The sequence below is a fragment of the Ailuropoda melanoleuca genome, chromosome 8 (genome assembly GCF_002007445.2).
Source record: "Ailuropoda melanoleuca isolate Jingjing chromosome 8, ASM200744v2, whole genome shotgun sequence".
NCBI lineage: Eukaryota > Metazoa > Chordata > Mammalia > Carnivora > Ursidae > Ailuropoda > Ailuropoda melanoleuca.
Genome location: NC_048225.1, coordinates 78,360,280 through 78,387,001, shown reverse-complemented (window position 1 = coordinate 78,387,001; position 26,722 = coordinate 78,360,280). Strand labels below are relative to the sequence as shown.

General features: G+C 39.2%; 1 protein-coding gene across 6 annotated transcripts in view; it reads right to left on the bottom strand.

Moving 5' to 3' along the window:
• The window catches only part of RABGAP1L (RAB GTPase activating protein 1 like), a 741,419-nt gene that overhangs the window by 180,325 nt on the left and 534,372 nt on the right, over positions 1 to 26,722 (bottom strand). For all 6 annotated transcript variants that reach the window (XM_034667692.1, XM_034667693.1, XM_034667696.1 and 3 more), the window contains one exon: positions 25,162 to 25,203. In XM_034667692.1, coding sequence (XP_034523583.1) covers positions 25,162 to 25,203 — 42 coding nt within the window. The remainder of the gene's footprint in view (positions 1 to 25,161; positions 25,204 to 26,722) is intronic.

The following is a 26,722-nucleotide window of genomic DNA, read 5'->3' as shown; positions in this document are numbered from 1 at the left end:
GGTTTGTCGATAACATCTGCATATAGCAGTCTATATTAAGTTGACGGTTGCTTAAGTTTGAACCCATTTTTTACTCCTCTTCCCCCTATGTTTTAGGTGTATGGTGTCATATTTTATATCCTTTTATTTTATGAATCCCTTGACTGATTTTTTATAGAAATATTAATTTTTACTGCTTTTGTGTTTTTACTTTCCATATTTTCACTTATGGTCTTTCCTTTCTACTCAAAGGATCTCCTTTAATATTTCTTGTAAGGCTGGTTTAGTGGTCATGAACTTCTTTAGTTTTTGTTTGTCCGGGAAATTCTTTATCTCTCTTTCTATTCTGAATGTTATAGCCTTGCTGGATAGAGTTCTCTTGGATGCAGTTTTCCCCATTCAGCGCTTTGAACATACCATGCCCCTCCCTTCTGTCCTGCAAAGTTTCTGCTGAAAATCAGCTGAAAGTCTTATGGTGTTTCCCTTATATGTAACTGTCTTCTTTTCTCTTGCTGCCTTAAAAAATTCTTTATCACTAATTTTTGCCATTGAAATGATCATGTGTCTTGGAGTAGAACCTCCATGGGTTGAATTTTTGGGGAAATCTCTGTGCCTCCTGGATCTGGATATCTATTTCCTTATCCAGATTAGGGAAGTTTTCAGCTATTATTCCTCAAATAAGTTTTCTGCCCCCTCTTCTCTCTCTTCTTCTTCTGAGATTCCTGTAATTCCAGTGTTATTTTGCTTGATGGAGTCACTGACTTCTGTGAGACTATTCTCAATATGCATAATTTTCTTCTCTTTACTTAGCTCAGGTTGGTTTACCTTCCACTACTTTGTCTTCCAGATCATTAATTTGTTCCCCTATTGCACCTTGCTTGCTATTTATTCAATCAAGTGTATTTTAAATTTTATTTATTGTGTTCTTGATCTCTGATTGGTTCTTTTTTATCTGTGTGCTAAGAATCTCACTGATGTCTTCTACTCTTTCCTCAGATCCAGTGAGTATATTTATGATCATTATTTATTTATTTTTATTTTTTTAGTAATCTCTGCACCCCATGTGGGGCTCGAACTCAAAACCCCAAGATCAAGAGTCACATGCTCTTCTGACTGAGCCAACCAAGTACTCCTAGGATAGTTACTTCAAATTTTCTATCAGACATATTACTTACATCCCTTTCACCTAGGTCTCTTGCTGGGGTTTGGTCCTTCATTTAGGATATATTTCTCTGTCTCCTCATTTTGTCTAACTCTCTGTGTCTGTTTCTATGTGTTAGGAAAGTCAGCTACTTCTCTTGCTCTTAATGACAAAGCCTAATGAAGACGAGGTCCTGTAGTGCCCCACGTGTCCCCTGTTCCCCAGGGCCTGGTCCTTCAGGGAATGTCTCCTATGCGTGTTGCATGTGCTCTGCTGTTGAGTCTTGGCCTCTTGTTCTTTCAGTCCAGTTGTCTGCGGAGGCTCTCTTTGCCTATTATGGGCAGTGTTTGGTCCCCAGTAGGGATGGGGGTATGTTTTAACAAGGTGCACAGTGGTTTGCTTGTGAAATGAGACCTGTCCCCTTCCATAGCTGGAACTGAGGTTCTGCAAAATGCACAGGTCAGGAGATGTGGTGTTGGCAGGATTTGTGCCAGTCTGCAGGAGGGGGCCTGTAGTGCCAGAAGCATGACTTGGAAGGGCAGATTGCTGAAGCATGGGGGCTTGAATGGGGGCAACAAGTTCGGTAACAAGTGCTACTGGTTCCCACAGGTGGCCATTGTTTATGCTGGGGACAGCGGAGGGAGATGGTGCCTACCAACCTTGTTCCTAGAGGGGTCTCTCCATGATCCCTGTCTCTCCAAGCCATGCTCTGAGATGAGCCAATCACTCTCCCTCCCATCTGTCCTTTGTGTTTTTCAAACTGCTGGTGCTATGCTGCATCTGTATGGGCTATTGGTCTTGTTGTCTTTTTAAGGGCAGGAACTCCCTTCCTGATGCCCTTAGGGCTCTCCCAGAGCTGAGCCTGCGGGTTTTTAAAATTCCAGGCTTTAAGTCTCACTGGTTGTAAGAACTTATAAAATTCCGCCCCTCTTGCTTTCAAAGACAAATGTTACGGGAATTCATCCCTTTATTCATGGGCTCCCTCTTGTGAAATTCTGGTTTTTTGCACCACCAGCTCCCTCCCTACCATGAATGTTTCACTCCCAAACTGTGTCTTCGCCCTTCCTACCTTCTTCATGCGGCCTCTTCACTATCTTTACTTGTGGAGTTTGTTCTCCCAGTCTTTGGGTTATCTTCCACATTATTAATGCTGATATGAGTGTTACCTAGTTGTATCTGTGGAATGAGGCAAGCTTAGGGTCCTCCTATTCTGCTATCTTCCTAGCCAACCTCCCCATTTAATATATTTCTTAGTTCTACCAAACATTGTTATTTTATCTCTTGAACTTCAGTTTGGGTCTTTTTTATATCTTCCATATCTTAGCTTTTGAACATATGGAATAAAGTTATAATTACTATATTAATGTCATTGCTAACTATACCATCTGAGACTGTTTTGATTGGTTGGTTTTCCTCTTCCGTATGGATCAAAATCTGCTTTGACCACATAGATGACGATGATTCCAAGAGATTATAAGGCAATGTTTCACAACCAGGAATGATATTGCCTCCCAGGGGACATCTGGTAATGTCTGGAGACATTTTTGTTTGTCCTAACTAGTGAAGTGCCATTGGCATCCAGCAAGTAGAGGTCAGACACACTGCTAACCATCCTATATATATACTGCAACAGGGCAACCATCCACAACAAACTGCTAGCTGCCCCGATATGTCAACAGTACTGAGTTTGAGGGGCACCTGGGTTGCTCAGTTGGTTGAGTGTCTGCCTTTGGCTCGGGTCATGGTCCCAGAGTCCTGGGACTGAGCCCTGTGTCAGGCTCCCTGCTCTGCAGGGAGTCTACTTGTCCCTCTGCCCCTCCCCACTTGTGTTCACTCTCTTGCTCTTTTTCTCAAATAAAATCTTTAAAAAAAAATATTACTGAGTTAAAGAAACCCTGACGTAGAACAACAGAATGAAAGGAACTTGGTTCCTGGATGATCTCATGGCGTCGAGCTGCAAATTGACCTGGACCACAGGCCTATCTTCACAGACTGTCACATAAAAAAGGGAAAAAACTCCTTTCTTATTTAAGGCACTATATTTTGGACTGGTATGGCAGTTTAGCCTATAATCTAATATAAAAATTGGTACCCAGAAGTAAGGTGCTAGCAAAATTGAAACTTAAAATAAATTTCTTGGCTTTGTGGTTGAGTGAAAGATAAGGCAAGAAAACAGATATTGCAGAATGGAAAATTGGTGAACCTTTCTATGTCACAATAATGGTAAAAGTGTAAAAACTAAAAGGTAGACTGTGTGGGTCTATGATACCTGTCACTCTAGAGAAAGTGGTTATTAAGTGGTCTATAGCTTAAACTGATCAAGTACCTTGGTTTGAGGCCTCAGGGTTAGAAAATCTAAATTGTCCCCCAAGTGGAAGGATAAATAAGTTCTTTATTTTTTCATCAGTATCTCTCATTAAGACTTCTCAGCCAAAATATAGATCCAGCCAAGAGTCAAAGACCAAATTAAGGGTGTTGCCTTCCTACCCAAGCTTGTGGTTTTAGCTGGCCTCAGGGTAACCCCTACTAAAATGGAGGAAGAAGAGAATGGCCCACTAAAAACAAACAGACAAATAGAATAAGAAGACTTAAGAACTACGTTTAGAAAAAAAAAAAAATGGCTCTGTTTATTATTTACCACAAACTACCTAGAAGCAAAAAGACCAAAAGCCCACAAAAATATTAATTAATTAATTAATTCCCTAAAGAGTGCAAAACCTGGCTTAAAAAAAAGCTTATATTTGTTTGATCACTAAAACAACTCTCAGGCTTCCAAATCTCCACAAATAGAAAGCATGCTTTGAAAAATATACAGTTTCCAAGGAGGTCATATTCATACTGACACTTTTTTTTTTTTTTTAAGATTTTATTGATTTATTTGAAAGAGAAAGAGAGAGTGCAAAAGCAGGGTAAGGGGCAGAGAGAGATATAGACTCCCCCCTGAGCAGAGAGCCTGAGGCCTGCCCAGTGGTGCGGGCCTAGGGGTAGGTGGGGACAGTTGGTCCTGTGCAACTGAATGAGAATTACTAGAGGAAGTGCGTTCCCCTTCACCCCTTTCTAAATATAACCTGGAGGGAGTTTTTCCTAATTGTTCCCTCATGACCAAAGATGTGCTGGGAGCGAGCAGGACAGGGAAGGCTCAGCCCGAGCAGCCCGGCTTTTCTGGGTGGCGCGGTGGGAGGCCTGCACACTGTGTCGTAGTGGATGTTTAACTATACGGGACAAGCCACAGGATGAGGTACAGAAGCCAGTCACTCACATGGCCGGGATGAAACGGAGACGCTGGGCAGACGTGGACGAGGTGGGCGGCAGAGGCTCCTGGATCATGACTGGAGCTGAAGGCAGATGCTTAACTGACTGAGCCACGGAGGCACCCCTCCTAAATAATTACTCTCTTAACACTAACTTTAGGTGTCACCACAGAGGACAATAGATAATGAAATAGCTCCTAGAGATAAGAACAAGGAGGCAGTCAAATGGGCTACCCAAGAACATTCCTCTACTCCTAGAGCAGTAAATTCCAACAGACCAGTGATTATGGTATGCTTCCCATTCTTCCCTTTCCACATGAGAACTTCTGTTGCAGTTATACTTTTCCCTGCAGCTTTTGTGTGCTGGACGTGAGATGACCAGATACCTTGTCACTGGACTTCGAGGAACTATTCTGGACCTGGGACACAGAACTGTGCTTCATACAGAATCCCCTGACTTTGAGCAGACGAATTAACTGAATGAGCTTTCTGAATGTCTCCCTTGGGAAGGAGATAGTATTTATGTGTAAGAATAAAGGTAATCACAGATATGGTGAATGGCCAGAGGAGCAAACTGTGACATACTTCTAATTATTCTCTAAAAAATTTCCCCTTTCCTCCATAGACATAAGAATTTAACAGGTCAAATGGCTGCTGAGCTAGACTGTATTTCCTAGTTCCGCATGTTAAGTGTGGACATGGACGAAACATATGTCAATGGAATGTTAGCAAAAGTAACATATTCAACTTCTTTACTATCTGCTTAAAAGAAAATTGCTTGCCTTCCACTTTTGCTTAAAATTTCCCTCTTTCTCTGAATTGGAATTTGGATGAGGCATTGATTTAATTTTAACCAGATACATGAGGACAACATCCTAGAAACTGGAGGTGCAAAAACATAGGGAGCCTAAGTCCCCGAGTGACCTCATGGAGCTGACCTGCCTGCCTTTTTGGACCAGGACTCCTCTTTCTGGAATGGTACGTGTGAACGAAATAAACTATTTCAGTTAAGCCACTGTATTTCTTATGGTTCTTTCTCTTTTTTAACAGCAGCTTAGCTTATACTCTAGTTAATTAAGGTTACATATGCCACAAATAAAAGATTTTGCTCTACATTCACTTGACTTTGCCAAAACCAAATTTCCTTAGTCAAAAGAAAACAACAAAGGAGAAAAAAAAAAGACCAAGCCTACGAGGGTTTTGGTTATTATATTTTCAGTAAAAGCATATTTCAACCTTTTCTCAACCTGCATAAACCAACTATCAAATACATTTTTATAGGCTTCAGTTGAATTTCCTCCAACTGGTTATATTATTGTGATAGTATCAATCGATTCCTACAGTGAGTCATCAACCCTGTCAGCACTTTAATGAACAAAATTAGTCTATTTCATGCTGAAAAGCAATACTAGCAACTCTTGCAGATAAAAAGGGTCATAAAAACTTATTGGGCAGGGACATCCTCTGACAAAAGTCTCCTGATAATATCTCCCTATGATCAGCTCATACATAGTGATTGGTCAGAGTGAAAGAGAGTATCAATAGGGCCTTAAGCAGGATTCAGGGATGACTTCATACATCTTACAGGCTATGAAAGAAGAAGCTATGAAAGAAGAAATGGATAGGCAGAACTCAGAAATCAAATATTATTCTAGCCAGTCAGGGGGAGAGAATATTTTAATTCCACGATCACACTTGATAGTGAGTTTGTTCTCATTAGCCTAAATTTAGTTATTTGTTGATGTAACAATGGCTCCTAATTGCTCTGGCCCTGCTTCTGTCCTGTTAAACCAGTGACATTTTAAAACTGGGACAATTATCTTTGAACATACAGTTGATGGGGTTTGGAACACACTACCCCCAAATATGGCACCTCAGCATATTTTAAGCTGAAAGAGAAAACAGCAGAAGCAGGAAGGTTTCTCTGACCTTCCCCTGCCTTTCTCCCCTGAAGCAGGTCATAATACCTCATGTGAGAACTGCCCTCCCTAAACCTGGAGAAAAGGAGCATCCCTACCTCCAAGATAGAGGGATACTGAGAAGAATCCAAACGAGCAGGCCTTGTGAAATTTCCCCCAGTTTGTTACACTTAGCTCCTACTCCCTTCATCCTACACATTTCTCCACAACCATTCACTCTTCTCAAACCTTGCATAAAAACACTCAAGTTTAATCAGTTCTTAAGGTCCTCGTTTCCTTATAAAGGCTCCCATGTCAAGTAAAACATATTAAATGAAATTGTATGCTTTTCTCCTGTTAATTTGTCTTTGTCAGTTTAATTTTCAGGTCTAGCCAGAGACCCTAACAACGCTGACGAAATTTTTTTCCTTCCCTATACAACCTTCAAACAACTTAGATAAAAAAAAAAAAAAAAACCTTTCTTTTCATTCATAGTATGATGTTAACATGGATTTTTTAAATGCAATCTGATTTCGCTACAATGTGAGTGTCTCCAACTAGGTACAATATAAAAAAGCATGATATTTCGACTAAGAGCTCTAGAACTGAGTATCGAGGAGGAATAATAATCTCTTCTTCACAGGGTAATTGGAGGCTTTAAAACATACACACCTGCCACAGTTTAGTGGTTAAGAACACCGATTCTATGGTAAGACAGGCCCAGTTGTGGGTCTGGTGTGTCATTCTCTTAACTGAATGACTTTAGTCATTTACCATCTCAAAGCTTTTGTTTCCTTATCTGTAAACTGGAGATATTAACTAACACCACCAGTTCATAAATTAGGGAGCTGTCTATAAACTGTCAGGTTATGGATGCTCGAGGATACAAATCACTGGGTCTTGGTTAATGCCTTGAGCAGAGTAGGTACAAAGTATTATGTTTACTGACTGATGTTTAAAGATTCAAGAGACCTTTCCCCTCTTGATGAGACAATTTTTTTTTTTCAGATGTTTGGATAAAGTCACTAGTGACTCAACTGTATTAACTTGTGAAGCATGTAAACACACATTGTCCTTTTTTGTTAAGGCACTGGAATAAAAGGCTAATCCAAGTTAGGAGGATTTGATTTAAGAACTTTTGAGGAAATTCAAGACTTTGTGTTATAGGGGCACCTGAGTGGCTCAGTGGGTTAAGCATCAGACTCTTGATTTCAGCTCAGGTCATGATCTCAGGGTTGGGAGGTCAAGCTCCCTGTTGGGCTTCCACGCGGAGCCTGCTTAGGATTCTCTCTCTGACCCTCCCCTGCCCCACTAGCACACACTCTCTCTCTAAAAAAAAAAAAAAAGGACTTTGTGTTATAATCACCAAATCTTGCCTGTGTTATGTAAAGATTTTTGTTTGTCATGACATCTTTGTTTTGTTCAGTTTATTCCCCACCACCACCAAGTATCCTAGTTTCTCTTTATAATCTTTAAAGTTAAAGGTCGTACATCATGCTAAGTGAAATGAGCCAGTTACAAAAGGGCAAATACTGTATGATTCTAGTTATAGGACGTATCTAAAGTAGTCGAATTCATAGAGACAGAAAGTGTAATGGTGGCTGCTAAGGGCTGGGGGTGAGGGGAGAAGGGGGATATAATTGTTTAATGGGCTCAGAGTTACAAGGTGGGAAGCTGATGATAGTGAAGATTTAACAACAATGTGGATGTACTTGGTGTCACTGAATATATGCTTAGAAACAGCTAAAATGGTAACTTTTCTGTTATGTATATTTTACTGTAATTTTTAAAAAAAGAAAAACATTAAAGGTCATGAAGATTAGTTTAAAAGTGCTTAGCACAGGAGCGCCTGGGTGGCTTAGTCGTTAAGCGTCTGCCTTCGGCTCAGGGTGTGATCCCAGGGTCCTGGATGGAGCCCCACATCAGGCTCCTCCGCTGGAAACCTGCTTCTTCCTCTCCCACTCCCCCTGCCTGTGTTCCCTCTCTCGCTGGCTATCTCTCTGTCAAATAAATAAAGTCTTAAAAAAAAAAAGATAAACAAATAAAAGTGCTTAGCACAGCACCAGGCATATTTTAAGTGCTCAACAAATGATAGGTGTATTGCTATTAATTTTATTAATCATTTTTGAAATGCATTTGAGAGTTTATCACAAATGATAAATGCTACACAATTATACAGTTATTGGTGATAGTTGTCAGATTATACACACATCCTCACACACACACACGCTAATATTTCACTAATTTAGAACAAATGAGTTGTTGCGATTCAAGGGTCTCGAATCCCACTTTTAAGTGGGACTGAAGACAACTTGATGGTATTCATTTAAAACTATAATGGACTGAATATTCTTTTCCTCCAAATTTTACTATATTGTTCTGCAAACTCTTTTTTGTAAGAGACACAAAGATAAACTTGACTCAAGCATTTAAATAATTGCGCTAATTATAAGATGATTATTATCTACTCATAAAGGACCGAGATGGTTGTATATAGCATTTACAGTGTGTATACATACATACGTACGTATACACACATAAATACACACATACACAGCATAGACTGACAGCCAACAAGACAAATTTAGAGCCTTAGAAACCATATTTTCCTGTTCCCTTATTTCATAAGTGAAGACATTAAGGGTTAGAAAGTTAGATGATTTGATGAAAATCCCATAGTAAATTGGTGGCAAAAATGTATTTAAAGCCCCTTAACAGAACCTCTTTCCATAGACCAGCCTCAAATGGAGCATAGCAAAGGACTTGCCTCGGCCATTCCTCCTCAAGCCTCTTCTGCACGCTATTCACTCAGCCTGTAATGCCCTCTTCTAAGGTTAGTTGCCACCTCGGGAATGATCTTTCCTGGTTCTCCCAGAATGGATTTGGCATGCAGCCTTTCAGCGTCCGAAGACCCCTTTGAAAATTCGGGAGCAATCACACTGAATTATAACTGTCTACTTGCTTGCTTCCTCCCTCAGACTCACAACAGCTGGAGGACCCAGACTGTCACCTCTGCAAGCTGTCACACCTGACCCATGACCTGCTGATAACAGGCATTCAGCGAGTACCTGAATGTCTGTAGGCCAAGTGAACGAACCAACCATCACAGGCTTCTCCAAAGGGAGGCAAGAAAGCTGGGATCAAGGACCAAGGTGGGAAATAACCTTGAAATGAAGGCAGAGCCTACCTTCATTAAAGACAGGAGCCCAGCAGAGGAGGACACAAATGAAGAGAACCTTTTAAGTGAAAGAGACAAAAGCTTGAATGTGTTTGTGCTAAAATTACTTAGTTTTCTCACAGAAATAGGACAAGGGGGACACTGGATTCTTTTGTTTTTATTTCTGTGAAGTGACCTCATATTTCGTTCGTTAAGTCCAAATGAATTACCAACAATGCGGACATGGCATGATTAGTCAACTATCCTTCTTCCCTGGCATTTTGGATTGTCTCACGAGAAATAAATAATGAGAATTACTTTCACAAATTTAAGGTGTTATATAATACATGCACTGTACTGTGATGATATACTTTTTTTTTTTTCTGATTTGGATCCCTAACGATAAAACGCATTATTTCTGGAACTTTAAAATTCCTTGAGTATTTTGGGGCGCCTGGGTGGCTCAGTCAGTTGGGCAGCTGCATTCGACTCAGGTCATGATCCCAGGGTCCTGGAATGGAGACCCACATCGGGCTCCTTGCTCAGTGGGGAGCTTGCTTCTCCCTCTCCCTGTGCCTGCCTTTCCCCCTGCTTGTGTTCTCTCTCTCTGTCAAATAAATAAAATCTTAAAAAAAAAAATAAAAAAAAAATTCCTCGATTATCTCGCACCCCCAATTGTGTTGGTTGTTTTAGCATTTATTAGATAGCACCCTAAAACTACCCTATCATTGAGCTGAGGATATACTAGAGAAAAGTGAAAAAGAGACTAAACATTCAAACAAATTACTTTGGAAGGGAGAAAAAACCAGTATAAAGGAATGCCAACGGAAAGGGAAGACTTGGAAGCCCTAGACGCTTAGCTATTTCCACAGCAGTAGTGTTTTACTGCCACCAACAGGACAACAGGCATTCCTTCATGGAAATTAAAAAACTAATTGAATGTGCAAAAATCACTGCAAATCCAAAAGGTTTACAGTTGCTCCATTTTTTTCCAGGTCCTTAGACTTCTGATTTTGTAACCTGAATGGCAGCCACAGAAACAACAGTCCCAATATCAGCCCATCCTTACGTCACCATCTTCAAGCACAGAAACAAGAACCTTTAACCCAAGTTGGTGAATCAAAGACTAGGGAGAACAGAAATCCGTTTTCCATTTTCAAGGTGTTTTGCTCTTCACTCCTTGTTCTTTAACCCTATAAGGTCCTTCAGGGAGAGCTGCTGGACCAAGAATTGACCCTTCTTCCCAATGCCAGCAGAAGGGGAAGGGAAATTGTTCTTGCAGTTAGGCAAGAAAAAGAAATAAAAGGCATCCAGATTGGAAAAGAAGTAAAACCAACCCTACTTAACAGATGATATGATCTTATATATAGCAATACCTAAGAAATACGCACAGACATACACATAAGAGATAAAAACGACTTCAGCAAGGTCTGAGGATACAAGATCAGTATAGAAAAACCACCATAATTTTAGATAATAGTAATGAAGAATCTAAAATAGAATTCAGAAAACAATTCCATTTACAATAGCATCAAACAGAATACTTAGAAATATATTTAAAGAAGTGCAAGACTTCGTATGCTGAAAACTACAAAACATTGTTTCAAGAAATGAAAGAAAACCTAAATAAATGGAAAAACACCCTGTGTTCATAGATTGGAAGACTTAATATTGCTAAGATCACATTACTGGTCAACTCATCTAAAGATTCAAAGCAACTCCTATCAAACTCCCACGGTTCGTTTTTGTTTTTTTTTCCAGAAATTGACAAACTGATTATAAAATTCATGTGGAAATGCAAAGGACCGTAGCAGCCAAACAATCTTGAAAAAGGGGAACAAAGCTGGAGGACTCACACTTCCTATCTCAAAACTTACTATAAAATTAATGGTAATCAAGACAGGGTGGTATCGGCATGAGAATAGATAAAAACCGATAGAACAGAGAGTCTACAAATAAAACCATGTGCTGAGAGTCAACTAATTTTTGACAAGGATACCAAGATAATTCAATGGGGGAAAGAACAGTCTTCCAACAAACGTCACAGGACAACTAGATGTGCACATGCTAAACAATGAAGCTGCACTTCTACTATGTCAGCTTGTTAGGGTACCATGACAAAGAACCACAGACAAAGTGCCTTAAATAGCAGAAGTTAATTTTTTCTCACAATTCTGGAGGCTCGAAGTCCAATGTCTCAGCACTGTTGGTTTCCTCGGAGGCCTCTTTCCTTGACCCGTAGATGGCTGTGTTCTCCCTGTGTGTTCGCATGGTCATTCCTCTGTGTCCTAGTCTCCTCTTCCTATGAGGACACCAGTCCTACTGGATGAGGGCCCATACTAAAGATCTTGTTCTAACCTCATTACTTCTTTAAAAACCCTATTTCCAAATACAGTCAGTCTGAGGCACTAGGGATTAAGATTTCGACACAAGAATTTTGGATGGGCAGGGGGAGGATGACCATCCCGTCCATAACACACCATCTTACTTCAGATACAAAATAAATTCAAAGTGGACCACAGACCTGAATGTAATAGCTAAAACTATAATACGTTAGATGAAGAAATCTCAGGAAGTTGGGAAGAGGGAGGAGTAGGACGATCCTGAGCTCAAACCGTCCCACAGTTTCAACTATATCTCACTCACATTCAAGTCAATAAACTGGAGAGCAAGAGCAGAGCAGAGCGAGACAAAGACTGGCAGAACACACTCCACAACTAAATATGGAGAAAAATCTGCATCTGAAAGGTTAGAAAGGTCAGAAAGGTGGAAGGAGGCTGCTTGCAAGAGGGAGGGAGCTGTGCCTGCGGAGAGAGCAGAGAAACAAACAGGCCCTCACACCAGGGAGCTCACCCCAGGAAGACCAATCCCCATAATGTTTGGCTTTAGAAACCAGAGGGGCTGAATTCTGTGAGTTTTTAAAACCAGTGGGACTTGGGGCTTTAAAAGTCAGCTGATTCAGCACTGGGTGAGCTGAGAGGGTGAGTGACAGCAGGGTTGCCACCCTTAAAGAAACAGCAGCCTGTACAGAAAGGCAACATAAAAGTGGCAGTTTATACGATGCTGGGGGCAAACAGGAGACAGATCTGTTCACACTGACCTCAGGGCATGTCGGAGGATTTCTCTGAAAACGAGGGAGCTGGCAGATGCCATTTTCCCCCTGCTCCCCAGCAGAAACACCTGTGGGAAGTGGAGCTGCACAGACACTTGCTACCAACCCCCCCAGCAGTGTGCCATGGCCACAAGTTTCCTGAGAACTCGCCACTCCAAGCCTGCTAGCCTCAGCCCTGGGCTCAGAGCAAATTTTGTTAAAGCCACGTATGTGTCCTGCCCAGTTGCTGGGTGCACATCCACTGTGGTGCCAGCCTTGTGTCCCCAGCCACTGTTGTGTGATGCACCTAGCTGAGTCCCCCCAGCTGCTGTCCTGCATCACACCCAGCAGTGCAACCCCAGCCACCTTCATGCACTGAACCAGCTGTGCCCAGCCATCACTGCACACCACGCACAGCCTTGTGCCCCTGGCCACCCCTGCATGCAGCCCCCAGTGGCCACAACACTTCTGGGGATCCAGTATAGAACTAGTGGCCCAGTGTAAATTTTGCTAACATTGCTGGCCTGCTCCTAAGTTCCCCAGAGGGCACATCCCCTCAGAACTGGCCTGCCTGGGTCCCAGTAACACTACAGAGAGAAGCACAGCTCAGAACGGGAAGTTGTCTGCACTGAAAAGAAAAGTGACTCAGATACAACAGCAGGGTGTAAGCAACACACATAGGATACTCCAGATTCTGAAATGCCAGGTTCTGGTGACAGAGGACACTGCACTGCAGGGCACTCCAGGACCTCATCTTCATAAAGTTACTACTTTCAAGAGCAGAAGACATAGCTGACTTTCTTAACACAGAAACAGACACAGAGGAACGCAAAAGGAAGGAAGAGAAATTTATCCCGTAGGCCAAGGCCACAACCAGAGATCTAAGAGAAATATATATAAGTAACATGCCTGACAGAGAATTCAAAACAACGATCATAAGGATATAGTCACTGGGATTGAGAAAAGAGTGGAAGACATGAGTAAGACCCTTAACACAGAGATAAGGGATAACATAGCAGAGATAAAAGACACAATAAGCTAAATGAGAAACACGTTTGACGGAATGAACAGCAGGCTGAAAGAAGCAGACAAATGAATCAATAACCTAAAAGAGTAATGCAAAGTAATCAAGCTGAACAAAAAAGAGAGAAAAGAATCAGGCAAAACGAGAATAAACTTAGAGAACTCCATGACAACATCAAACTTAATAAAATTCATATTACAGAAGTCCCAGAACAAGAAGAGAGAAAAGGGGGCAGAAAATTTATTTGAAGAAATAATAGCTGAAAACTTCCTTAAGCTGGGAAGGAAACAGACATCCAGATCCAGGAGGCACAGAGAACCCCCAACAAAATCTACAAAAGCCGACCCACACCAAACATAAACTGAAATTAAATTTGCAATATATAGTGATAAAGAAAAACTTTTAAAAGCAGCAAGACAAAAGAAGTCATTAACTTACAAGGGAAAACCCATAAGGCTAGCTGTAGGTTTTTCAACAGGAACTCTGCAAACCAGAAGGGAATGGCATGACATATGCGAAGTGCTGAATGGGAAAAATGTGCAGCCAAGAATAGGCTATCCAGTAAGGCTAGGATTCAAAACAGAAGGAGAAATAGAGAGTTCCTAGGCAAACAAAAACTGAAGGAGTCCATGACCACTAAACCAGCTCTACAAGCAATTTAAAAGGGTCTCTTTGAGTGGAAAGGAGAAACCTAAAGTGACAGTACAAAGGCAGGAAACACAAAAGCAGTAAAAATGAGTATTTCTGTAAAAAAGTCAGTCAACAAACTCACAAAAAAAGGATGTCAAAAGAAGGCCAGAGTAGCAACACTTACATCACCCAAACTAGATTTTATTTATTTTTTTTTAAAAAATATTTTCCTTATTTATTTGACACAGAGAGAGAGGGAACACAAGCAGGGGGAGTGGGAGAGGAAGAAGCAGGCTCCCAGTGGAGGAGCCTGATGTGGGGCTCGATCCCAGGACTCTGGGATCACGCCCTGAGCCGAAGGCAGACACTTAACAACTGAGCCACCCAGGCACCCCAACCAAACTAGATTTTAAAACAAAGACTGTAACAAGAGACAAAGAAAGTCACTATATAATGATAAAGGTAACAATTCAACAAAGACATGTAACAATTGTAAATATTTATGTACCCAAAATGGCAGCACCCAAATATATAAAACAGTTAATAACAAATAAAGGGGACTAGTGGATAATAATACAATAACAGTAGGGGCCTTTAACATCCCATTTACATCAATGGACAAACCATCTAAACAGAAAATAAACAAGGAAACAATGACTTGGAATGACACACTGGAACAGATGGATTTAACATATATTCAGAACATTCCATACTGAAAGAGCAGAATAGACATTCTTTTCAGGTGCACATGGCACATTCTCTAGAAGAGATCACATATTAGGTCACAAAACAGCCCTCAACAAATACAAAACGACTGAAGTCATACCATGCACCTTTTCTGAACACAATGTTATGAATCTAAAAGCCAACCAGAAGAAAAAACCTGGAAAGACCACAAACATATGAAGGTTAAATAACATGCTACTAAACAATGAATGGGTCAACCAGGAAATCAAAGAATAAATTTAAAAATACATGGAAACAAAATGAAAACAGTCCAAAACCTCTGGGATGCAGCAAAATTGGTCATAAGAGGGTAGTATATAGCCATACAGGCCTATCTCAAGAAGCAGGAAAAATCTCAAACAATCTAACCTACACCCTAAAGGTGCTAGAGAAAAAACAAACGAAGCCTAAAACCAGAAGGTAGGAAATAATAACATAGCAGAAATAAATGATATAGATACTAAAAAAAAACCAACAGAAAATACCAAATGAAATCAGGAGCTGGTTCTCTGAAAAAAATTAATAAAATTGATAAACCTCTAGCCAGACTTATCAAACAGAAAAGAGGAAGGATCCAAATAAATAAAATCACAAATGAGAGAGGAGAAATAACAACCAATACCACAGAAATATAAACAATTATAAGAGAATATTCTGAAAAACTATACGCCAACAAATTGGAAAACCTGGAAGAAATGGATCAATTCCTAGAAACACATAGCCTGCAAACACTGAAACAGGAAGAAACAGAAAATTTGAACACCCCAATAACCAGCAAAGAAATTGAGTCAGTAATCAGAAAACTTCCAACAAGCGAAAGTCTAGGACCAAGTGGCTTTACAGGCAAATTTTATCAAACATTTAATGAAGAATTAATATCTATTATTCTTAAACTATTCCAAAAAATAGAAAAGGAAGGAAAACTTCCAAATTCATTCTATGAGGCTAGCACTAACCTGATATCAAAACCAGATAAACACACCAGAAAAGAGAACTACAGGCCAATATCCCTGATGAATATATACAAAAATTTTCAACAAAATACTAGCAAACTGAAATCAACAATACATTAAAAAAAAATCATTCACCACGATCAAGTGGATTTATTCCTGGGTTGCCAGGGGGGTTCAATATTCACAAATCAACATGATACATCACACCAATAAGAGAAAAGATAAGCTCTATATGATTATTTCAATAGATGCAGAGAAAACACTTGACAAAGTACAACATCCATTCATGATAAAAACCCTCAAGAAAGTAGTTTAGAGGAAATCTCAACATAATAAAGGCCATCTATGAAAAAACATACCACTAACATCATCCTTAATGGGGGAAAACTGAGAGTTTTTCCCTTACGGTCAGGAACTAGACAAGCATGTCCACTCTCACCACTGTTATTTAGTGTGGTACTGGAAGTCCCAGCCAAGCAATCAGACAACAGAAAGAAATAAAAGGCATCCAAATCAGTAAGGAAGAAGTAAAACTTTCATTATTTGCAGATGACATGATACTATATATATGAAACCCAAAAGACTCCACGAAAATACTGTCAGAACTGATTAACAAATTCAGTAAAGTCACAGGATACAAAATCAATGTACAGAAATCTGCTGCCTTTCTATACACCAATAATGAAGTTACAGAAAGATAAATTAAGGAATCAATCCCATTTACACTTGCACCAAAAACCATAAGATACCTAGGAATAAAACTAATCAAAGAAGTGAAAAACCTTTACTCCGAAAACTATAACACGCCGATGGAAGAAACTTAAGATGACACAAAGAAATGGAAAGACAGTCCATGCTCATGGGTTGGAAGAACAAATATTGTTAAAATGTCTATGCTACTCAAAGCAACCTACATATTTACTGCAATCCCTATCAAAATACCAACAGCAGTTTTCACAGAACTAGAACAAACAATTCTAAAATTTGTATGGAATCAGAAGAGACCCTGAATAGCAAAAGCAATCTGGAAAAAGAAAAGCAAAACTGGAGGCATCACAATTCCCAACTTCAAGTATTATTACAAAGCTGTAATAATCAAAACAGTATGGAACTGGCACACAAATAGACACAGATCAATGGAACAGAAGGAAAAACCCAGAAATAAACCCACAATTATGTGGTCAATTAATCTTCAACAAAGCAGGAAAGGATATCCAATGGAAAAAAGAATGTCTATTTAACAAATGTTGGGAAAACTGGACTTATACCATACACAAAAATAAATTCAAAACCGATGAAACATCTAAATGTGAGACATGAAGCCATAAAAATCCTAGAAGAGAACACAGGCAGTAAATTCTCTGACACTGGCCACAGCAACTTTTTTCTAGAGAGGTTCCCTGAGGCAAGGGAAATAAAAGCAAAAATAGGCTATTGGGACTACATCAAAATAAAAAGCTTCTGCACAGTGAAGGAAATAATCAACAAAACTAAAAGGCAACCTATGAAATGGGGGAAGATATTTGCAAATGACACATCTGATAAAGGGTTAGCATCCAAAATATGTAACAAACTTAGAAAACTCAACACCCAAAAAACAAATAATCCAATTAAAAAATTGACAGAAGATATGAACAGACATTTCCCAAAGAGGAAAAAAGATGGCCAACAAACATGAAAAAATGCTCATCATCACTTACCATCAGGGAAATGCAAATCAGAACTATAATGTGATGTCACTTCATACCTGTAATAATGGCTAAAATTAACAACAGAAGAAATAACAGGTATTCGTGAGGATGTGGAAAAAGGGGAACCCTCCTCCACTGTTGGTGGGAATGCAGCCACTGTGGAAAACAGTATGGAGGTTCCTCCAAAAGTTAAAAATAGAGCTACCCTATGATACAGCAACTGTACTACTAGGTATTTATCCAAAGAATACAAAAATACTAATTCAAAGGAATACACATACCCTGACGTTTACAGCAGCATTTTATACTACAGTCAAATTATGGAAACAGTCCAAGTGTCCTTTGATTGATGAATGGATAAAGAAGAGGTGGTGTATATATATACACATATACACAATGGAATATTACTCAGCCATCAAAAAGAATGAAACGTTGCCATTTGCAACAACATGCATGAAGCTAGAAATTATTATGCTAAGTGAAACAAGCAATTGGAGAAAGACAAACACCATATGATTTTACTTGTAGTTGGAATTTAAGAAACAAAACAAACGGGTAAAGGGAAAAAAATAAGAGAGAGAAAGAGAGAAACCAAGAAACGGACTCTTTCCTATAGAGAGCAAACTGATGGTTATCAGAGGGGAGGTGGGTGAGGAGATGAGTTGAAATACGTCATGGGTATTAATTTCACTCATGATGAGTACCAGGTGTTGTATGGAAGTGCTGAATCACTATTGTATTGAAACTAATATTACACTGCATGTTAACTAAGTGGAATTTAAATTAAAACTTTTTTTTAAGTTGTGTGTATTTATTTTTTTAAATTATGTTATGCTAGTCACCATTAGTTTCATTAGTTTTTTTTTTTTTTAAAGATTTTATTTATTTATTCAACAGAGATAGAGACAGCCAGTGAGAGAGGGAACACAAGCAGGGGAGTGGGAGAGGAAGAAGCAGGCTCCTAGCGGAGGAGCCTGATGTGGGGCTTGATCCCAGAACGCTGGGATCATGCCCTGAGTCGAAGGCAGACGCTTAACCGCTGTGCCACCCAGGCGCCCCAGTTTCATTAGTTTTTGATGTAGTGTTCCATGATTCATTGTTTGTATATAACACCCAGTGCTCATTTCAATACGTGCCCTCCTTAATACTCATTAAGGGGCACGTGTACCCCTTAATACTGGGCTAACCCATCCCCCCACTGCCCTCCCCTCTGAAACCCTCAGTTTGTTTCCTGGAGTCCATAGTCTTTCATGGTTCATCTCCCCCTCTGATTCCCCCCCCCCTTCATTTTCCCTTTCCTTCTCCTAATGTCCTCCATGCTATTCCTTATGTTCCACAAATAAGTGAAACCATACAGTAATTGTCTTTCTCTGCTTGACTTAGCATAACCTCCTCCAGTTCCTTCCATGTTGATGCAAATGTTGGGTAATCATCCTTTCTGATGGCTGAGTATTCCACTGTGTATATGGACCACATCTTCTTTATCCATTCATCTGTTGAAGGGCATCTCAGCTCCTTCCACAGTTTGACTATTGTGGACATTGCTGCTATGAACACTGAGGTGCATGTGCCCCTTCTTTTCACTACTTCTGTATCTTTGGTGTAAATACCCAGTAGTGTTATTGCTGGGTCATAGGGTAGCTCTATTATTATTCAAATAAAAAGTTTTTTAAAAAAAGAAAAAATATATCTGTACATAATAGAATATTATTCAGCCATAAAAAGGAATGAAATCTTGCCATTTGCAACAACATGGATGGGGCTTGAGAGCTTAATGCTTAGTGAAATAAGTCAGAGAAAGACAAATACTATATGATTTTACTCATGTCTAATTTAAGAAACAAAACAAACGAACAAAGGAAAAACATGAGAGAGAAAGAGAGAGACAAATCAAGAAACAGACTCCCAGTTAACCCAATTAGGGTTACCCTAATTAGGGTTAAATTACCCTATTTAACACTGCAAAACCTATCCAGAGGTCCCTTTACTCTGCTGTACTTTTCCTTTTTCCCATGCACTGTTACTTCTCATATACAGGATATATTTGTTACGTTTATTGTTTATTAACTGTATACTGTCAGAACATAGGTTGATGGAGGCAAGTATTTTTGTTATTCTAGTTCATTCATCTAGTGAAGCACACAGAATAGTGTCTATCTCTGAATAGGTGTTTGGTCAATATTTGCTCAATAGTGAATAATAAAATTTGCTTTAAAAAGAGTACTCTGGTGGGGGAATGCCTGGGTGGCACAGTCTGTTAAGCATCCAGTCCTTGGTTTCAGATCAGTTCAGGTCATGATCTCAGAGTCATGGGATGGAGCCCTGCATTGGGCTCCATGCTCAGCATGGAGTCTTCTTAAAGATTCTCTCTCCCTCTCCCTCTGTCTCTCCCCCCCACCAACTCTCTCTCTCTCTCTCTCAAATAAATAAATAAATCTTTAAAAAAACAACCAAACAAGAATACTGGCTAGGACAGTGGTCATGAGCAGCTGAAGGAGAGTAGACATCCACTTCTATCAGCTCCACTGCTAACACCCAAATCTAAGCTGCCATTTTCTCTTACTTACCACACTTCAGACACAGACTATCTTTCACTTTCTTAAGCATATAAAAATCTTCTTTAATGCCTTCATACTTGCTTCTTCTGCCTAGAAAGCTCATTCCCCAGATTTCGGCATGCTAGCTACTTCCTTTCATTCAAATTTCAGTTCAAATACCATCCCTTAGAGCACTTTCATTGACGACTGAAAGAAGGGAGCTCCCTTCACTCTGCATCAACATCATTCTCCTTCATAAATCTCAGCATGTGCTAACATAACTATGTTTGTTTAAGTACTATCTTTCCTTCATCAGAACACAAGCTCCAAGAATGCAGGGTCCTTCCTTGGCAATGCTTTTTCTCCAGTGCCTAGAAGAGTGCCTAGCACTTGGTAGGTGTTCAATACTTATTACTGAAAGAGGTCACTGCAACAGTCCAGGTTAAAGGGTATGGTAGCCTAACTACTAAAGTGGGAGGATTCTAAAAATTCTTAAGTCATCAACAGGAGTTGATGACTCAGGAGATGCTGGGGATGAAGAAAAGAAAAGCATTAAGGATAACTTCCAGGTTTCTGCTGTGAGTAGCTGGGTAGTGCCTTCACTGAGGTGAAGGTTACTGGAGGAGGCAAAGGTCTGGGCAGGCATATCAGTTCAGCTTTGGCTTTTGGATTTGATATGCCTCTGACACGTCCAAGCAGACATGTAAGTCCATAACCAAATATTTGGATCTGGGCTAAATATAAAGATGAGGGCAAACAGTTATAGAGGAAAGCAGGGGAATGAACAAGATCAGCAAAGAAGCAGCATCGAGTGAGTTCCCAGAGGCTGGAGCTCTGTGGAACTCCAAGTTAATGACTAGGAGAAAAAAGAAGTAAGCAAAAAAAAAAAAAATGAGAAGATGAGAAGGAGATAAAATATAAGACAGAAACCAAGACAGAACGTTTCAGAACAAGGGAAGTGTTATGTCTTTATGCTGTTTGGATAACTGTTGAGAAATCAAGTAAGATAAAAATGGAACCACGTCCACTGATGTTGTTAGTGACTTCATTAAAAAAGCTTCAACATGGGGCTTCTGGGTGGCTCAGTCAGTTAGGTGTCTGCCTCTTGATTTTGGCCCAGGTCATGATCTCAGGGTCGCGAGACTGAGCCTCATGTTGGCTCTGCGCTGGGCGTGGAGCCTGCTTAAGATTTTCTCTCTCTCCGGGGCGCCTGGGTGGCACAGCGGTTGAGCGTCTGCCTTCGGCTCAGGGCGTGATCCCGGCGTTGTGGGATCGAGCCCCACATCAGGCTCTTCCTGTATGAGCCTGCTTCTTCCTCTCCCACTCCCCCTGCTTGTGTTCCCTCTCTCTCTGGCTGTNGGGTTGAAAAGCCAAAACCATCAAAGATATGCTTCAGAACCTTTACATAATATAAAATCCCATCCAAGCTAGGGATCACTCTTCTAAAATTTAGCCATGATTAAATGCCTTCCCCCCAAAAAACAAGTAGATGTTCCCAAATGAAAGAACACGGGACTTTTCAAAACTGTCTGAAGAGTTTTGTTTACAAGGACACAAACTAGTATAATAATTTATTTTTTAAGCTGCGTTCTTTTACAACTTGTTTTCACTGTCCATAAAAGCACATATTTAGAAATTCTGCTTTTTCAAGAGTATGGACAAAATGTACTCTCATATTACTAGGAGAAAGCAATTTTGAAATATGCATCAAAAATTCAAACGTGATTATAGTCTGACCCAGCAATTACATTCCTCAAAGTTTATCCAAATGACATCATTAAATAAATATGCAAAGATGGAAATTTAAGGATGTTTGTTTAACCGGAAAAGTCTGGAAACAAATGTCCATAAAAATTAAATACAAAATTGGCTAAGTAAAATTATGGTACACACAATAAGATACTAATCAGTGATTTAAAAAGCTAATTGTATTTATACATACAATTATATGTAATAATTGTACCTGGGTGCATTTTCATACTTACAAATTTCCAGGCACCAATCATATATTAACTCATTAAACCCTAATAATCCCATGAGATAGGTATTACTAATATCCCCATTTTAAAGATAGGGACATCGTAATTTATCTAAGATTACAGGATAAACTCTGGGAGATGGGATTTGAACTCAAGTAGTCTGGCTCCAGCATCCATGCTTTTAACCAGTACATTAACCACTTGTAATGTCTGTAGTGACATGGAAAATAGTCATAACATATTATTAAATGAAAAAGAGTCTTGTTCATGAGCATTTTTTGAAAGAAAATAAATATATGTTCGTCCTCGTAAACTGTTCCTCTGGATTTATCTCTTCTCTCCCATCTTAATTATAATCCTCAAACTCATATTAAAAATATATATGTACATACACAGACACTTAACCGACTAAGCCACCCAGGTGCCCCCACCCCTGTCATTTACTTTTAAGCATTGTTTGAATGCAAAGAACCTATTCTGATCAAAAATTCTCTGGCAACATGAAGTGGCTAAGATTAATTCTGAGTGATCATCTCTAATCTATTATAATGTACTATATGCAGTGACTATTGAATATTTCATGTAACAAATGAACTAGATTGGGGGGAAACGAATGGTACTGCCAACATCCTAGATGATTTGATGATGCCACCTACTATAATGAACCATTCCTTTAGCTCAATGGCTTTCTAGCTCCTTGGCAGACTATTTCTAACCAAAAAGAAAGTAGCTCCCATTCAGAAAGGAGGTGTCTATAAATTATACTGAGCAACAGAGACCTTCACCTATATTTGTGCTGCCTAAAAATACAGTAAATCCAGCTTTGCCATTACTAAGCCAGAAGGCTCTGAGCAACCTGGGGTGTTGGCTCCCTCAATTATCAACTGTGGGAGAGAATCAAATAGTTTTCTCTGGTTAACAAAATTCACAATTGTCTTACAAGTGACACCTGGACATTTAATGTATGCTAATGGATAACTTATGCTGGCTTCAGAAGCACTCTTAACTATCCCTAAGTTTGTTATTTTCATGTAAACAAATATACATTCTTCTATATGGCTTATTAGATTAGAAGCAAAATGCTAGTCACTGTCACGTTTGGGATATTCTTTTTCCGGGTGGGGGCAATCAGATCAATTTGGTACACTTCAATTCAGCCTATATAAACTATCTCTAGTGGGGTCAGCTCCAGGATTCATACAAGGAAGAGACAGAAGTATCCCAATAGTAGTGAGAAAGCCTCCTTTTCAATGTCTCTACCCAGGCAAATTCTCCAAGATACTACGTAAGCATCTATGTATTTCTAGAGAAGATTCAAAAGTCTTTCTGCCCAGTGGCCAGAGAACGTCCTCTGCACAGACCATATCTGCGTTAACATGAATGAAAATAAATAAAAATAATGCAATCAAACCCCAAAAATCTGTCATTCAGGAAGATAATTTACCAGATGGATACAATATCAGGCTGACACAGGGTACAGTTCCAATATCCAGACAGGAAATCCTGGGTTACCCCAAAAGACAGACTCAGTGTGTGAGAGCACCAGTAAAGAAAAGTCACCAAAACAATGAGGAAGGGCATTGTGGGAAGGATCATATCTGAGCCTAAAAAACCAATTAGACAGGATAGGAAAAATCATAACTTCATCAGAACTTTGTTGGAATTCCTCCTTACACTTACTTTATGACAATTGTTTTTAGTCTGAATTATGTAATGCTGTCACTACTTAGGCATTCTAAAAGTCTTATCCCAGCCCTATACCGAAAAGCATCTTAGAAAGTTTTTGGTTTTGATCTGTCCTAACGAAAAACAAAATTGGAGGTAGAGGCCCATGACTTCACTGAAAGATCCACGCATATATGTTTTTATTATTTTAATGAAGCTATTTTAAATATCTTCCTAACTTCCAAAATAACTTTGGTATAAGAATTGTTCATATCTAAACTCCAAATGACTTAATCAACAATTTAAAGTACAATTTATGAACGTCACAAAACACAAACGTTTAACAGAATTAGAGGTGCAGCGTACCCCCCACTTCTTGATGTATATAGGACCCAAGTATGTCATGTCTTGGTTTTGGATCCGGGTATGTACATACAGAAGCCCTCCTAAAATACCAAGAGGCACTCCGAAGACATCAAGTCATTATCTTTTGGGAATTTTGGAAGAATGATGGGGAATCTAGAAAGTGAGTTACCTTGTGAATACAACAGTAGTCACAATAACGATAGCTAACATCTATTAGGCAGTAAAATTTTCTACACAGTATGTTAAGTATTATGTATGTATCATACTGAATTCTTACAACAATTCCATAAATTAGTTTCTATTATTATTTCAAAACTCAGGGTCTGGGCCTTTAGAGTAATTTGTCCAAAGTCATACACCAGAGCTGAAATTAGTACCAAATCTGTCTAAGTCGAGTGTCTGCAATTTTAACAACTATGTTTTACTGGAAAAGGGAGGGCCTGCTTTTTTTTTTTTTTTTTTTTTAATAAATAACGCTATTATCGCCTTCAGTAACAGAATGTCATCTCTGACTGAAGGACAAAACCTGACTGGGTTACTTCCACCAACTTCGCAGGAAACATCTTGCTATTACCACACTGTAAAAGCTCCATTGATATGTTGATATAAAACTCAACAAGGTAATTATAATTGAATTCTAAAGTGTCTTGTAAATTTCTAGCTCTCAAAGAAGTGCAAATTGAAATGCAGCAGTTTCTTTTTTAGTCAGTATATTATAAAAGCTTTCTAATAATTCAATTCTATGTTTAGGTACCTCTGGGGATGTTACTGTGGTAAGAAGTATTTTAAGAAAAAAGGCTGGTATCATTTTGACAGAAAACAGGTTTTAACTTTTTCTCTTACATCATCCAACTCGTATGAATGAAAACAACTTTGTATTACTGGAAGGAGTGCTATGATAGCAAAATTAAACTGTAAGAAAAGTAAAGAAACAAACTGTAAATACACAACAACAACAAAGGATGGGAGAAGAATCAGAGTTGCTCACGGAAGTCTTTTTCTGTGTTCAAGAATCTAGACAGTCAAAGGCTAATTTGAATTATTCCCAATTTTAAAGATAAAAACAGACTTACCTTTAGGAGAGCCAAGGCTACATGAAAGATTATATTCAGACCCTGAAATAGAAAAAGAGTCCAAATCAATACTGCCACATCTATCATTATTTTATTAAGTACTTTCCCATACATTTTTAATAAAATCCTTAGTTGCTTTCACCTTCACCTACAGTAATAATTAAACCGTGAGACTTTTTTTTGAAAGGTATTTTCCTTCTCTGAGTGACTTACTACAAATTTTTGGTGCTACTTAATTAATGTTCACATAAAATTGTTTTTACAATAAACTATTTTCCTTCAATCGTTCAATAAATTATTCAATCAACTAGTATTCCTTCAATTTCTGGAATAGCTTCATGGGTCGAAGGCTTGTGAAAGTCAAGTGTTTTTTTTATCCAGATGGGAGTGATGCAGAAATCTGAAATTATTAATTGAAATTCCCAAGTCCCAGTATGTACATCGTGGTTAAATGGCCGGCAATAGACAAAACAAAACAAAACAGTGTTGCTGATAACTGGGACTAATTGTATGAGGGGAGTTGTAAACATCACACTGGATTTCCACTACTGTTCTTATTATTTTAGTGTTTGCTTTCAAGTAGTATCTGTACAACTAGAGGTGTAAGTAGGGGCTATCTGCTAGGCTTTCTTTTCCTTTTTTTCCCTCTGAAAACCAAAGCAATATCTCCTTAGGAATAAAATTAAACAGCTTGTTAAGAAGATACACTGGAACTGAATTTTGAGCTCCGAGTTCAGCCCAGTGACTCTGAAGAGCTGTTGAGATGTTAAATTAAAAATATAGCAAATCTTAAGTGCTCAAGATGACAGAATCAGAAACAAAGTTGCCATGAAATATGCTGTTTCGTTGCCATGCAAGTCATCATACATGAGAAGAAAGATCTTTCAAGTATGAGTTGACATCTCCCATACGTCCAAGGTCTATACGTGTGCCCTCTTTATCTCAGGCACAAATACAATCTATCTGCCTTTTGGATACGGAGCTGTACCAGGTGTATTATACAAAGAACTTCTAATAAACCATCTTCTTCCTGTCTCCAAAATCAGAAGTGAGGAATAAGACTAGGTACTCAGAGTGAATTCCTGTTATAATTTGTGATCTTTCATAATCAACTACCTAAATTATGATTTTATGGTAGAAGGGATGATTGATAAACACAAAATATTTCGTTGGAGGCTCAGAGTTTATTCAGTTAATTTTTTAAGAAACCAAAAGCAGCGGGAAGTATAACAAGGCCAAGAGACAAAACCAAATCAACACAGTTCATTACCACACCACACAATGAGTCTATACTGGTTTTGACCACAATTTACCAATTAGAAAAAAGAAGACTATTGTAGATCAAAAAACTTGGGTTATAGTTAAGCAAAATTTTCTTTCCTTTTTTTTTTTTTAAGATTTTATTTTTAGGGGCACCTGGGTGGCACAGCAGTTAAGCGTCTGCCTTCGGCTCAGGGCATGATCCTGGCGTTACGGGATCGAGCCCCACGTCAGGCTCCTCTGCTATGAGCCTGCTTCTTCCTCTCCCACTCCCTGCTTGTGTTCCCTCTCTCGCTGGCTG